At 45.9% G+C, this 16240-nt stretch overlaps 1 protein-coding gene across 1 annotated transcript; it reads right to left on the bottom strand.

The window, feature by feature from the left end:
• Positions 1-261: 261 nt before the first annotated feature.
• pcmtd1 (protein-L-isoaspartate (D-aspartate) O-methyltransferase domain containing 1) lies at positions 262-11081 on the bottom strand. The gene is made up of 6 exons (XM_080011512.1): positions 10873-11081; positions 7307-7838; positions 6864-6966; positions 2543-2714; positions 1771-1894; positions 262-892 (listed from the first exon to the last, which is right to left on the bottom strand). Exons 2-6 carry the CDS (start codon positions 7611-7613, stop codon positions 483-485), a joined length of 1116 nt encoding a protein of 371 aa, XP_079867638.1. The 5' UTR covers positions 7614-7838; positions 10873-11081; the 3' UTR covers positions 262-482.
• Between the last annotated feature and the right edge of the window lie 5159 nt (positions 11082-16240).

The following is a 16240-nucleotide window of genomic DNA, read 5'->3' as shown; positions in this document are numbered from 1 at the left end:
ACTTCAGGCAAAGCGAGATAACAGCTGAGAACGGAGGTCCTCTGCAGGCGAAACAATAAACCCATCTGGCCTTTTGCATATCGCTCCTCGTGAGAAGGTGAACCCAAAAGAAGGACAGAGGAGAGGTGATCAAACCGTGAACAAACAGAAGGAGCTTCACCGATTCCCCCCTGCCCCCCCCCCCCCCACCCCCCACCCGCAGAGTCATTCATAGAATAATTAAACAAATCTGAAATCCAAAACTAGGATTCTGAAAGGATTTCCATTGAGATTATTTTCCATAGGTTCTGACGTCTGAATCGAATCAAAATGTCAAAATAGACTAAACGCAACATGGCAGCCTCTGCCACGCCGATCACAATAGACATTATTATCCAATAACATCTATCGAGTCTCTCTCTCTCTCTCTCCGTCAGTGGGGAGGATGCTACATCTGCACTAGAAAGGGGTGGAGGGTGGAAAGATGGAGGGCCTCCTGTCCTCTACTTCTCTCTGTAGTACAGCAGGTAGGCCTTGAGCGACTCGGGCAGCGGCAGCGCCATGATCTGGTCCCTCAGCACGTTCACCTGCTTGAGGATCTCGATGTCGCCAACGTCCCTCTCCCTCTGCTGCGCCGCCGCCGCCGCCGCCTCCTCCTCCTCCTCCGCCGCCGCCTCCTTGCGCTCCTCCTCGGGCGCCTCCTCCTCCTCGCTCTCCATGGTTTGGGGGATCAGCTGGTTGCCCACGAACACGTAGGCGTTGATGCGCCGCCGTCGGCAGCGCCGCCGCTTGCGCTTCTGCGGGGTCCTGTACGCCGGGCCCCGCTCCGCCGCGTCCTCGTCCCCCAGGCCCCGCAGCGTGCGGCGGATGGAGATGCGGGATAGATCCTGGAGGGTCCGCACCACCACCGGGGCTGGAGGGGGATCGAGGTGGGGATTGACTCATTTTTCTTGTTTATTTGTTGCCTTCACGGCCTCCAAATGTAGGGGTTTTTTTTGTTTTTGTTTTTTTATTGCAACAATTATTTTTTTGAGCCTCAAACAAACATGGATTTACCAAATTCTTAGTTTATTCTTTTTTATGTTTATTGTATATTGGCACATTTTTCTTGTTTATTGTTTGTTTTAAGATTATGTTTCTTGTTATTTTTTCTTTTTATTGGTTATTGTTAATTTTTTAGGTTATTGCGTATCGCCAACGTTTCTCTATTTTGTAATATATTACTTTATTATTATCGCCTAAGGTTATTGATGAGAGCTGCTGTGACACTACACGTTCCCTCTGGGGATTAATAAAGTATCTATCTATCCATCCATCCATCCATCAAACTACTGTATCTATGTATCCATCCATCCATCTATCATCCATCTATCCATCCATCTACTGTATCTATCTATCCATCCATCCATCTACTGTATCTATCTACTGTATCTATCCATCCATCCATCCATCTACTGTATCTATCTACTGTATCTATCCATCATCAATCCATCCATCCATCCATCTACTGTATCTATCTACTGTATCTATCCATCCATCTATCTACTGTATCTATCCATCCATCCATCCATCCATCTACTGTATCTATCTACTGTATCTATCCATCCATCCATCTATCAAGGCCTTTGAACTCCCCCACAAGTGGCTTGGAAAAGTCTAGTGTGCAATTTGAGAAGAAGAATCTGCATTCGGAACTGGCCTGACGGACCAAGGCAAAGCTTTCTGTGAGAATCGTTTCTAATGTGAGCTCCACACGCTGTCTGGGTTTGGGATTTCCATTGAGGAACTCACGCAGTTGCACGGCATCAGGTTTCTCCCCGTCGGGTCTGCTCTGCTGGACCAGGGGAGCGAAGGACACCGCCAGGATGTTTTTGCTTTCCCACGAGCACTGACCCGTCCGGGTGATCTGCGTCAGCTGCACAGAGAGAGAGAGAGAGAGAGAGACCCGCGGCTCAGGCGTTGGAATATTCCCAATATACAAAAAGTAAACCAGAACATTGGATTCTCCACATACAGTCATCAATGCAATTGGGTCCACACCAGAAAAGTATCCCAGCTATCATCAGGGGTGAGTGTGCTGACCAGTATGAGGCTCAATTTGGAGGAATGTAGACTCAATTTGACACCATCCTTTAAATACCCTGCCTTGCTTATATAATATGCAATCACATCTGTTATGACCTAAAATCAGGCTTCCTTGGACAACGCGGGAACTCAGTCGGGAACTCAGAGCTGGAGTTCCTGCAACTTCTTGACCTTAAAATATCTCTGTCAAAAACTTATCTTCACCCTGGTCTAAGGACAATGTTTATGTTCTGGTTAAGCACATTCCGCACCTTCTTGACCACACGGCCTGCACTCCAGTTCACCTGGCCCCAGAAGTTGTGGACTATTGCAACATTTAGCATGCCGGATGAAACACTCCCTTTGCTGGTATTTCCAAACACAGAGTCTGGGACTCGGTTGAACCGGTGGCTCAATAATGGAAGAGCTGCAGGTCAGCATTATGAATCTCAACGCTGCTGTGTTTATTCTGCATTATTCACCTCCCTGTACCACTCACCTGATCCTCTATAGGCATCACCAGAATGCCTCCAATTTTAAGCAGCACTTTCATGTAATTTTCATGATCCTTCTGTACTCCGGCCCCACAGTAAATTCGATCGTACTGGTGGCTGTCCGTGGAGATCTCCAGGCAGTTCCCCACCACGAAAACAGGCTCGCAGAACTCGAACCTGTTGAGAAACGTACGGCGGATCAGCGAAGACGACGCCACACACAGCTACGACAGATACCCTCCACCCCCGGTCACTTTTCCTTGGCCGAGAAATAATCGCGCAAATGAAGAAAAGCTGTAATTTCATTTGTGAGACACCGGGCGAATTCACAAAGAATGGATTGAGGCCGCTAATAGAACCATGAATTGTGCATCAATTGCACTGTATTAGCGTGCGATTCACAAAAGATATTGCCCTAATGATATGCCAGCGGAAAACACGGCGATAAAGTTTTGCTGCTGAGTGCAATTTGCCCGTGTTTTGCGCGGATTCAAAAACGCGATACTTTTAGATTAAAATTGACTTCGTATTTTTAGGTTTGCGTGCAGCGACTATAAAACATTTAGATTTTATGAGTAAATCTATAATAAAAGTTACTCTACCCACACAGATCATTCATTACGTGAATAAAATGTATTTAGAAAACGTATATAGCATTATATACAAATTTTCACTTAAGAAATTCTAGTTCTCACTGAGCCTTAATATTACAATGTCATTACTACTGTGAAATAATGACAGTTAATTTAAAGGGGACCTATTATGAAAAACTCACTTGTTTAGGGCTTGTGCACATACATTTGGGTCTCTGAAAGGGCCTACTGACACACAAACTGAAATAAGACAACCCAGTCAGTTTTTTGTGAGCATTCTAATTCAGAGGACGATGTGAAACGAGCGGTTCAGCTTTGCTGCCCCAAAATACGTCATCGCGGTAATATCCATCCATACCATCCGAGTTACTCCACCCACAGCTGAAGCCCGACCGGACCCACTAGCATCCAAGCTAAGCGCTAATCATGGGAAGTGATCTGTTGGCTGCAGAGACCAGCACAAATCCTTTAAAAGAAAGAGGAATTAATACCAGCTGTCCGTGAAAAAACTGCAGGTGAGGGAAATGTAAGTATCTGCTGTGTTCCCTTCTGTGTGAGTGCCCACGCTAGGTCGACTGTACTGTGGGTTTGCAACGCACGGTCCGCACCAGGTTTCTCCAAACAAAACTGTAGATGTATTTTATTTCCGGACGTTTCTGTAATTGAGTGAAACAAAAAAGCCCCAAGCCCCGCCGTATGCCGTGGCGCTCTAAGCCCCGCACTGCTCCGGATACCGCGGACAAGTCTGAGTTAACTTTTGAATTAGGTCTTGTAGATCTACTATGAGGCAACATTCAGCAACTGGATTGCTTATTTCTCACCTCGAATTTGTGCAAAAACAGATTTTGGTGGACTGATGTAAAATCAGAACGGAATCCAGAGTAAAGCTCAAAACCCATTGGCTCACAGAACTTGGGGCCTCAGGAGAGTGGCTCCTCCCACTGAATCAGCCCGTTTTCAGACAAGGTGGATTGGACGCATGTTAGAATGGCTAGAATGCATAATCTGAGGGGTATTTTCAGCAAAAGAGAGCTCAGAGAACATACACTACTCACAAAAAGTTAGGGATATTTGACTTTCGGGTGAAATTTATGGAAAATGTAAAAAGTTCACACTACAGTGATATTATATCATGACAGTAGGGCATTTAAGTAGAAGCATGCAATGGTGATTTCCTCATCTCAAACAATTTATTGAAACAAAAGCCAACAACAGTGGTGGGTTTACCACAACAAAAAATGTCAATGTCTCTATAACTTGTCATGTGCCCTTGAGCATCAAGTACAGCTTGACAACGACGTCTCATGCTGTTCACAAGTCAACTTATTGTCTGCTGAGGCCTGGCACCCCACTCTTCTTGAAGGGCGCCCCTCAGGTCATTGAGGTTCTGGTGTACAGAGTTAAGAGCCTCTACACGGCGACTCAGCTGATCCCATAGGTTTTCTATGGGATTCAGTTCTGGAGAAAGTGCAGGCAACTCCATTTGAGGTACCCCAGTCTCCAGTAGCCGTTCCCAAAATGATGCGACCTCGATGAGCTGGAGCCTTGTCGTCCATTGAGATGAAATGAGGCCTGTGTTGTTCATGCAGGGGCACAATGACTGGATTTATGATGTTATTCAGGTAGTATGGGCTTGTCACTGTACCATTCACAAAGTGTAGGGCAGTTCTGTATTGAGTAGACACACCTGCCCACACTGTAATACCACCACCACCGAAGGCTCGTCTGGTGACACCAGTAGCTGATGCATCGCGCTCTCCTTGACGTCTCCAACATCGTTGGCGGCCATCATTTCTGCTCAACGTGAATCGACTTTCATCAGAGAACAGCACTGAGGCCACTGGTCCCTCGTCCAGCGTAAATGCTCCTTGGCCCATGCAAGACGATGATGGCTGTGCCTGGTGGTGTGGTCAGGTACCCTTGCAGGTCGTCTAGCACGCAGACCACGCTGATGTAAATGGTTTTGAATGGTGTGACGTGACACTTGGTGCCTCTCACCTCCCTTAAATGTGGCTGGAGTTGAGTGGCATTCATCATCCGGTTCCGCAGGGCACTGTTCACAATATAGTGGTCATCAGTGTGAGATGTGGCCAAAGGACGTCCACTTCTATGCCTTTCTGTGACTCTTCCAGTGTCTCTGTATCTCTGTTGCAACCTGCCGATGACACTCTGTGACACTCTAAGCTCAGTGGCCACTTCCCTCTGAGAACATCCTGTTTGAAGCCTCGCAGTGGCGAGCTCATGTTGATCAGTTGTTAGGTGTCGTCTTGGTCTCATGATGTCAAAATGTGAACAGCATGATGAAGAGGACTGTTTAAATACCAATTCTAATTGAACCAGGAAATGTATTGGTCGATTCATGGATCAAACACCTGTTGTGAATTTTGCCGTTCAGCTCCTTGTGAGAGAACAGCAAGTTGTGCAAAAAGTACTGAAACATTGAACAGTTGGACATGTGCATTCAAAAGTTTAGAGAAGGTCAAATTAAGTTCACCTGTAAAGGTTATAGTGCATTTTAGGTTCATCCTGAAATTTCCCTCCGAAAGCCGAATATCCCTAACTTTTTGTGAGTAGTGTATATTAATTTGGTGAAATGGAGCATAATAATAGATTCACTTTAATATATTTTACTCTACCATAAGGTTAATTTTTTCAGCGCAGTCCGAATGCCGTGGCCTTTCGGGTGCAGCAGGCCGCTCGCTGCATGGTTTAATGCCAAATTATACTACTTTGGTTAGTCCATGGAAGACATCACGGACTCCGACAATTGGTATGTTACAACTAGCACGAATCTGCCGGGTGAGACACAACAACGCATTTAACACCGGGTTGGATGCAAATAGAATGTGTTTATTTACAAAATGGGCAAAATAGATAAAATATCAAATGAAAAGCTCCGCTGACGTCAAGCAGGTAAGACGATACACACACGCACACACGCACGCGCAGTTTCCAACCACTACAGACCGGTGGAGTCTACACCACGCACCTTTGCACGACGGGATTGGGCGCAGAGAGCGACAACAAGCACATATAAAACTAATTGGATGATGATGTCACAAAGCACCCGCTCCACAAACTCATCTCGCTTCACCACCCGCCCGGAAGTTGTAGAACCAGGGCGTATCGGCGATGCGCAAACGTTCTGTTTTGTTCAGTCGATGTCAATATGGATCAAACTTGAACCACGACATGTCTGAGACGTCCTGGTTCTAACGAGACCCTAACCATGTCTGTGGGTTCAGGGATTGTGTGTGGATTGTGTTCCAGTCACCTTAAGCCCGCAAAAATGCCAAGGAAAATAATAATAATAAAAATCCTGCGGGCTGGACACCTAATAATGATGTAAAAATATAATAAACAGATAATTGAAAAGTCTGGGCGTGACACCCCTTATAAATGCACTTCAATGGCAGAATAATTTCACTCTAACTGCGTGTGGCTATTAGCGCTGGTGTTTGTAAACTCGGACGTTTTTTGCAACGAGGCTTGCATAGAAATGGGACAATTTTGTGTCAAATGTATGAATAATACTTATTTATTTTGATGCTATTCGAGTGGCAGGGCAGTCGGCGGGTGCATTTCACCGTTTGCGGGTGCTTTGTGAATTTAGACGCTTGCTTTTGTGTTATTTAAGCACGTTTTAGCAGTTGCAAAAGCCGCGCAATCCTTTCGTGAATTCGCCCCACCATCGTAAGGAGAACCAAAGGGAAATGTTTGGAAGTTTGCTCACTTATCAAAGCTGTCGCTGTTTTTTATGAAATCATCCAGCTTCTCTCGAGCATATTCCACCACGTCCTTGTGGAGCTCCACGCCGTGGTTCACACCAAACGGTCCTGGGGAAGAAAAAACAGTGTTAACAGTCACTCAGAACATAGAGCGGCCTATCGCGATATAAAAAAAACAAGTTGTAAAATGGTTTATCTTCACCCATATTTTATGGCTTCCTCTGAACTACGATTTACACACCAAATGAACTAAGATTCGCCTGTAGAGATCTTCCGATTGCATTGGAAGAAGAAACTTCATTCAGTTCTATGTTTACATATTTCAATGGGAAGCTTTGGAAAAACCAAATAAGATCAATCGCAATCGTTCGCTGAATTTCAATTACACCTCCCACGTATGGGAAAACAATAAGAAACAAACAAAGGAAGAAGGGTTGTCATGGCCTACCTATGATCAGGCCCACCATGGTGCTCAGGTAGCCCGTCCCGCTGCCCAGGTTGAGGAAACTCAGCCCCGGCTGCAGCTTGAGGGCCTCCATCACCTCGGAGTAGATGCAGGGGGCAGACAGGTGGATGTTGCCGTGCTTCCAGGCCAGGTCCTTGTAGGCATTGTCCCGGTAGTCGTCCAGGTAGTAGTCGCCGCGGTCGATGGCACGAAAGGCCTGTTCCACCTTGTCCGTGCGGATGTACTGGGCCTCCTTCAGGTTGTCGATCAGGTCGTCGTTGTCCTCGCCGGCGCTCACGGCTCCCCCCATCACGACACACACGTGCGCGCTCCCGCACAGACACACACACACACACACACACACACACACACACACACACACACACACACACACACACAACGGGCTCGGGGGAGAGACAACTCCTTCCACAGGACGAGCGATGTCTCCTCAGACGGACATGGGGACGGACGGACGGACGGTCGGATCCCACGGGAGGTCAGTTCACACCGCGGCCATTCCCAGGCATCCAGGAAACTAAAGGAAGACAGCGCAGGCAGCTGGAGGTGAGACGCCGCTCAGCGCACCGCAGGCTTCCTTCTACCAGAGGCGAGTTGTACTCTGCTGTCAAGTTGTCATTGTGAGAGAAATAGGCTGCAACGCAAAACGGTGGTGCACTGGGTTTTTTTGTTCGTTGGGAATTAACCTGGGGTTTGCACCGAATTTGAAAACTACATACAATATGTCAACGGCCACGAATCAAAATACATCTACATATGATATCACACAATAAACACGCTACTCTGATAAGGTGCATGTATACATTAAGGATATCGAACTGATCTACGTTTGTAAGAATACCCTGCGTACTGGATCGTATCCACCAGCCATCAAAGTCTAGTCATGGCACCATCTTGACACAACTCTGAGAGAAACAAACATTGAATAAATGAAGGGAATCTCAAAACTTTTTTAATCCACTTGTGAATACATCTATGAATAAATATCTTGCGCAGAGAATTTGATGAATTGGCATGGCAGGGAATAGAGCAGAAGACGTTCTGCTTCCTCAGCGTCTCCACATCTGACTCAGCTGATGAAGGCGAAATTCCGGGGGTGACATTGTAGTGCGGTAGCCCGGGGGGGCAAACCCCATCGGCTCCTTCCCGCGGTTTAAATCGGCCTAATTCTGTGAGGGATAATGTTATGGCAGAGTGTTTACTGCCCTCCCCTCCCCACTGCTCCTTGTAATGTTGTCCTTTGGGCTTTATGCAACAGCAATAAAAGCCGGCAAAATTAGGTCACGCAAGGTACTTTACAAGCAAACTGGTTTTGGGCTCCTCCTCACGGCGCACACTGCAGACCCTCTGAGAGAGATCCCAAACGAGTGCAATTTTCTTTTCGTGTCGACGGCTAAAATAAAACCATGCGGTCACGTGGCTGTTTACGATGCAAAAACAGGGTTCGGCGCAGCGGTTGGAAACACAAGGACAGCGCTCCTGTTCCGTCTTGCGAGGCTGAATGAAGCCCGAACCTGTTGGATGACGAAACGTGGAACGTCCTCAGGCAACGCCACAGCGCGTTCACCGCCGGAACACGATCGGCAGATCAGGAACACGGGACTAGGGAGCACCCTCCGACTATGAGACGCCATTGTTCAAACAACTTGGGGCCGGAACGTAATCGGGCTTTACATTGGAGATACGTCACTTGATCCAAATATATTTGGTATTGTGGAAAAAATATTTCTACATACTATAAACGTAAAAGAGAGTACTATAAAAGAGAAAAGAGAAACTTGTAATTTTTTATTTTTTTCCTTAAACCAAGATATTAATATCTTTATTCCTTATTATTGTTGTTATTGTTAGGATTGTTGTTATTATTATAATGCCACATTATTTGCACTTCTATACTAATATCTCACCTGACTACAGATGGATAAACATAGATAATATTGGTATATAGATATTGACTATATCAACATATTAACTAGTAGTATCATTGCCTATTATTGCTACACTGCTGCTATATACTATTTGTACTTTAGTGTAACTGCCATTTGCCCATATTGCTATTAGTAAGCATAGTGCTACTCCATGTTAACTTCTGTTCATAGATGTTTACATTTATTTGACCTCTTTTCGACTCGCACTGTTCTGTCAACTCCTGCTACTGTAAACCCCCCCGCGGGGAATAATAAAGTGTTATCGTATCTTATTTTATTGAAAATATTTTAAGTTCCACAAACACGACACAAGTTGTAAATAAAATAAAGAAAGAAAGAAATCGGAACTTTCCGTAATATTGTACCCATCGATGTTGTGTGTGTGTGTGTGTGTGTGTGTGTTGTTTTGCGTCCCGATTTTAATGTAAAAGAAAAACAAAATGACTTCATAAATCGGCACTGGAATATGAGTTGAAGATAAAAAAATGTTTATTAATCCCTGTGGGGATGTGTCCCTGTGTGTGTGTGTGTGTGTGTGTGTGTGTGTGTGTGTGTGTGTGTGTGTGTGTGTATGTGTGTATATATATATATATATATATATATATAATACTTTTTTAAATGATCATTATTGTATTTGTTTACCAAACAACGTACTACTTCTATAGTTCTTCCCCAAACAATGCGTTGCCCTGTATTTCGGTCCTCACGTAACGCTTCCTGCGCCTGCTGGACTAGCGTCTGTCCCAGCCAATCAGCGCGCCCGTTGAACACGTGACCCGGTTGCCACAGCGGCTCGGCCAATCGGCGCGCGGCGCAGACGCTCCACACTGCGTGTGACGACGCGAGCAAAACAAAAACACGGTTTTCGAGAAACGTTTCCCAATGTCCCCCCCACCCCCCCCCCCCCCTACCCCACGTTATAAACCACGGCCGCGTTGGATCGAACAGCTGTCACGCCACGAACTGTCACGACGGTTATTTGACCCTAGGATCAAACAAAATAAATAAATACATAAAAAATAAAAATCCATATTTTGATCGGAAACGCAGCGGCTGCACGGTCAGTTTGCTGCATTGCGATTAACCTCGATCTGTGTCGTGGGGGGGGGGGGGGGGGGGGGTCAACGGAGTCCCACCAGCGACGCGGCTTCACCGCCATCCACGCCGTAGCCCCACGCATGGCGACCTACCTGCGCTGTGCGGTCCGACCGTGGCGACGTTAACTCCCGAACGCCGCCCGGAAAGGCGACGGGCTGTCGTCAAAAATAAACGTGCGCGGCTGGTGAAAATGACGCCGCTTCGAACGGATCGAAGCCCCGAAACGGCTGCGATCGGGTTGCTCCGCGGCTCGGTTTAGTGACAGCGTAACCTGGCCGTGGTGAGCTTTACGGGCCTGAGTGCGCCATCACTCCAAACACACGCACACACACACACACACACACACACACACACACACACACGGCCACAAAGCAGCTTAGATCGGATCACTTCGAAGCGAGCACGCCGCGCGTTACCCGGTTTCGCTCATATCGTGTGGAGTTGTCGTCCGAGTTGTCACTTGTTCGCGCCGACTCCGCAAAGTCCCCGAAGTGAAAGAAAGCAGAAAACAACAACAATACTCACGGTGCCGCGTCGGATCAACTCAGCCCGGGCGGTTGATGGTGGGAAGCGCTCGGACCGAAGCGGACAAGGAACAACTTGTCGCTGTTGTTTTGTTTTTTTTTAGGATTGTTGTTGTTGTCGTCGTTATATGTAGTCGATCTGCGGTTAAAAGTGTTTGGTGTTTGATCCAGTTGGACTGCTTGGTTGGAGGATACGGTTTAATAATCCGAGCCCTGGTTCCCTCCGCACGCAGAGAAGTGGAGGAAGAAAAAAAAAAAAAAAAAAAAAAACAACAGCTGAGAGAGGATGTAAACACAGGTCACGTGGTCTGTAGAAAATAACACAAAATGACTGTCTATCTCTCTATCTATCCATCTATCTATCTATCTATCTATATATATATATATATATGAATCCGTCTATCTATATTTCTATTAGTCTATCTATCTATTTATCTGTCTATCAATCGACCTGTCTGTCTATCTATCCATCAATCTATCCATCTATCTATGAATCTGTCTATCGGTCTATCCATCCATCTATCAACCTGTCTATCTATGTTTCTATCTATCTACCCATCCACCCATCTATCCACCTGTCTATCTATCTATCCATCCACCCATCCATCCATCAGTCCATCCATCTATCTATCCACCTTTCCATCAATCTATCTATCTATCTGTCCATCTGTCCATCTATCTGTCTATCTGTCCATCTGTCCATCTATCTGTCTATCTATCCATACATCCATCTACCTATCCATACATCTACCCATCCATCCATCTGTTTGTCTATCTATCTATCTATCTATCTATCTATCTATCTATCTATCTATCTATCTATCTATCTATCTATCTATCTATCTATCTATCCACCCATCCATCTATCAGTCCATCAATCCATCTATCTATCTACCCATCCATCCATCTGTCTATCTATCTATTCATCCACCCATCCATCGATCAGTCCATCCATCTATCTATCCACCTTTCCATCAATCTATCTATCTATCATCCATCCGTCCATCTATCTGTCTATCTATCCATCCATCCATCTATCAATCCATCCATCCATCTATCTACCCATCCATCCATCTGTCTATCTATCTATCTATCTATCTATCTATCTATCTATCTATCTATCTATCTATCTATCTATCTATCTATCTATCTATCTATCTATCTATCTATCTATCTATTTATCTATCTATCTATCTATCTATCTATCTATCTATCTATCTATCCACCCATCCATCTATCTATCTATCTATCTATCTATCTATCTATCTATCTATCTATCTATCTATCTATCTATCTATCTATCTATCTATCTATCTATCTATCCATCATCCATCTATCCATCCATCCATCCATCCATCCATCCATTAATCTGTCTATCCACCCATCCATCCATCTATCCATCCATCCATCTATCCATCTATCTGTCTATCCATCCATCCATCAATTCGTCCATCCGTCCATCATCCATCTATCTATCAATCCGGCTATCTACCTATCCATCCATCCATCCATCCATCCATCCAAAAGGATTAAGCCAAGTGGTGGGAGAAGGAATCACGGAGGCAGTCATCAATCACCTGGTGTCGATTCCTCCACCAGACAAAAACAAAAACAACCAAAGAAAAATATAATAAAAAAAACACTAGGCTACTCAGAATAACATAATGGCACTTAATTTTCCAAAACAAAGAAAATATCAAACCAAAGCTAGGCCTTGTGCTATTGGGTCCTAGCACTTTCTGCTTGTAGGACTCATGGAGCTCTCTCCCCAGAGGAGCTTCTACCTCAGGCTTTTGAACTGGTAGCTCCTTCTACAGGGACAAACCATCATAATTAAACAATCAATCACTAAATGAATCAATCAATCAACCAATAAATGCAGACATGACTTCTGTGGCTAAATAATACTGCATATAAGGAGAGCTTATTTAACCTATATTGCCATATATATATTACAACTCTACAGTACATGGATTTAGGGTATTTTAAGAGCCTATTCCCTCAGAACTGCTAAACCCCCTCCGCCCTGTACTCCACCACACTTGGAAAAGTCAGAGCCTCCCTTCTAGAAAAGGATTTGGACTCCCAGTTCTGGTTTGTCTGTCGGCAATCCTACTGTAAAAGCTGAAGTTTGCCTCGACTAATGTTTGGCTAGCCTCAGCCCCAACACATGGAGACCAGGGCTGCCATTAGGTGGACATATAGGGCATAGGATAGCCCCATGACACCCCCCCCCCCCCCCCCACACACACACACCTCTGAAGACAACACCTGTGAGAGATAGTCCGCTGTACAGTTTTCTTTCCCCTTTCTGAAGAGGACATCAAAATCAAAGGGCTGCATGGCGAGGAAACCACCTTGTTATGCTGGAGTTTGTGTCCCTCATGTTCTTCAGCCAGGACAATGCCCGGTGGTCAGTCTCAAGGATGAACTTCCTTCCCAGCAAGTAATAGTGAAGAGAGTGCAGTGCCCACCACATAATACTGCCTTTGTGTTTGTTGAGCTTCCTGCTGATATAGAACACAGGCCGGAGACTTCTCGATTCCCCCTGCAGCAGAGCAGCTCCGATGCCTGGGTCAGACGCATCCGTTTTTCAGTGAATGCCTGCTGGATGTCTGGGCTCTTCAGCAGTGGCTCCTTGCACAGCACACTTTTCAGGCTCTGAAAAAGCTCTTCACACTCCTGTCCACTGAACCATGTTAGGTTGGTTCTTCCTTGTCAAGTTGGTAAGAGGCACTGAGATAGTAGGGAAGCTGGGAATGAACCACCTATATCAACTCACCAGGCCCAAAATTGACTTCTCTTGTGTTTTTGTTTTGGGCCTTTCAGCTGACATGATGGCATCCACTATTCCAACTTGTGGCTGGATCACCCCTTTTCCCAGCACGAACCCCAGGTACTTTGACTCCTGCTTGGCCAGGGTACACTAATCTGGGCGGATGGTCAGGCCTGCCCCATTGATCCTCAGCAGAGACAGGTGCTCTTCCCAGCTGGTACTGTATACCACAATGTCATCAAGGTATGCCGCAGTGAAGGAGATTGTGTCCCTCAGCAACCTGTCCATCATCTTCTGAAAAGTTGCAGGGGCTCCATGAAGGCTGAATGGAAGCACTGTGAATTGGAAGTGGCCAAAAAGAATTCTGAAAGCTATTATTCCCTTGCTCTCCTCAGTTAGTGGGACCTGCCAGTACCCTTTACAGAGGTCCATAGTACTGATGAAGCTGGTGCTACCTAGTCTTTCAACAAGGTCGTCTACCCTGGGCATAGGGTTCAAGTCATGTTTACTTACTCGGGACTCGATAAACTGGCTACTGAAGAGGAGTTGGATCCTTCAAGGAGATGTGATGGCGTACTACCTCAGTCCTCCCTGGAGTCTCCAAAAACAGGTTTAGGGGCATGATGTGAAGAAGCTCTTCCCTCCTCTCATCAGGCAGGTGAGATAGATCGAGTTGATTCTCCTCTTCTCCACCAATGGGTAGATATTGTTCCCCTGACTCCTCTTCTACCTTCACAGCACGGATGAAGAGATAATGGGGTGTAGGTGCTTCAGGAACAGAGCAGGGGTAAGATTTCTTCAGCATGTTGATATGGAAGGTTTGAGGGGGCTGCTTCCGCTCTGGTATGCATATTTGGTAGGTCACCTCACCCATCCTCTGCTTGACCTGGTAAGGGCCCTGCCATTTCACCAGCAATTTGTTATCAGACTTTGGCAAAAGTAGCAAGACTTGCTCACCAAGCCCAAACCTCCACTTCCTGGCTGACCAGTCATACCATTCCTTTTGTTTGGCCTGTGAGTTCAACAGGTTCTCACGAGCCATAGCTGTAGTCTTCATGAGCTGCTCACGCATCTTCAGGACAAAAGAGACAGCGTCCAGAGGGATTCTGACAGTATGGGCATAAAGCAGCTCCAAAGGTGAAAACCCACTTGAGCACTGGGGTACTTCACGGTATGCAAACAGCAAGAAAGGGAGCCACTTGTCCCAATCCTTCCCTGTTTTGGAGACAAACTTCTTCAGCAAAGAGTTGTATTAAAATGTTCTACCAGTCCATCGGTCTGAGGGTGGTAAGGGGTGGTTCTAACTCTTTAAATCCCTTACATTTCATAGACTTGGGAACGGGTGCGACTCATGAAGTTGGGACCTTGATCAGTGAGGACCTCTTTGGGGATGCCAATCTGAGTGAAAAACTTTAGCATCACTGTGGCTACCTGCTTAGCTGTCACCTCTCTCAAAGGGTAGGCTTCTGGATATCTAGTAGCGTAGTCACAGATAACCAAAATTAACTTGTTGCCTGCCTGGCTCCTTTCTAATGGGCCAAATATGTCTACTCCAATGCGCTCAAAGGGCGTACTGATGACAGGGAGTGTTATGAGGGGTACAGGTGCTGTATGTTTCCCTGCTGTGAGCTGACACTCTGGGCATGTTTTGCAGTATTCCTTGACCTGGCTATACATCCCTGGTCAGTAAAACCTCTTAGATATGTGCATAAAAGTCTTCATAAATGCAAAATGACCTGCCCATGGGACAGTATGCCCTACCTCAGCACCTCAGCCCTACATGCCTCAGGAAGGACAAGTTGTTTACCATAGTCACCTTGCCTGTACAGAAGACCATTATTCACCATAAAATACTCAGAGAGTATGCTAGCACTAGCCTCCTCAGTTTTTTTAAACACTGTGCTAGTGCAGGATCACTTTTCTGCTGAAGAGAAAGGTTGCATGGAAAATCAATATCTTCCTCAGCTAGCTCTGGAGCCCCAATTTCCTGTGGCAATATGTCCCCCACCTGCTCTCTGCGCCTGGTAAATCTTTCCTCTTGAGAGACTGTTGGAACCTCATCTACCTTCTCCTCATAAATGGAATGGAATGTGTCCATGGTGCTAACTGGAACTTGATCAGTAGGCCTGTGGCATAGAGAATCAGTGCCTGGATTGTTTGTGGAACCTGCCTCTTTATTTGTACTCATCATGTCTAACAGTGCAGATGTTGACCTAGCAGGTATTGTCAATGCTGGGACTGGTGTAACAGACTGTGGCACTACACGGTCTGGCTGAGCTAATTCTGGCTCTTCAAAGACTGGTGTTGGCCTTGAATTGTACCTGGTGACCTCCTCACACAACCTAATTCTTGCTTCCTTGATTAAATACCTGAGAATGGGCAAATCTGTCCCTAAGAAAATGGGATAGGGCAACTCTGGTGCTACTCAAACTTTCTTCAGCGAAGGTTGGTTGTGAACTTCTATGTAAACCTCAGCAGAAGGCACATCTGAACTACACCCATGCACACAGACAATAGGGACTGTCGCTTCTGCACTACACATCTCCCTAGGGATAAACTTTGCCTGGACGAGAGTCTGTGTGCAACCTGTGTC

Source organism: Zeus faber (genome assembly GCF_960531495.2).
Source record: "Zeus faber genome assembly, chromosome: 12".
In the NCBI taxonomy this organism is placed as follows: Eukaryota; Metazoa; Chordata; class Actinopteri; order Zeiformes; family Zeidae; genus Zeus; species Zeus faber.
This window is presented reverse-complemented; position numbering and strand designations above follow the sequence as displayed.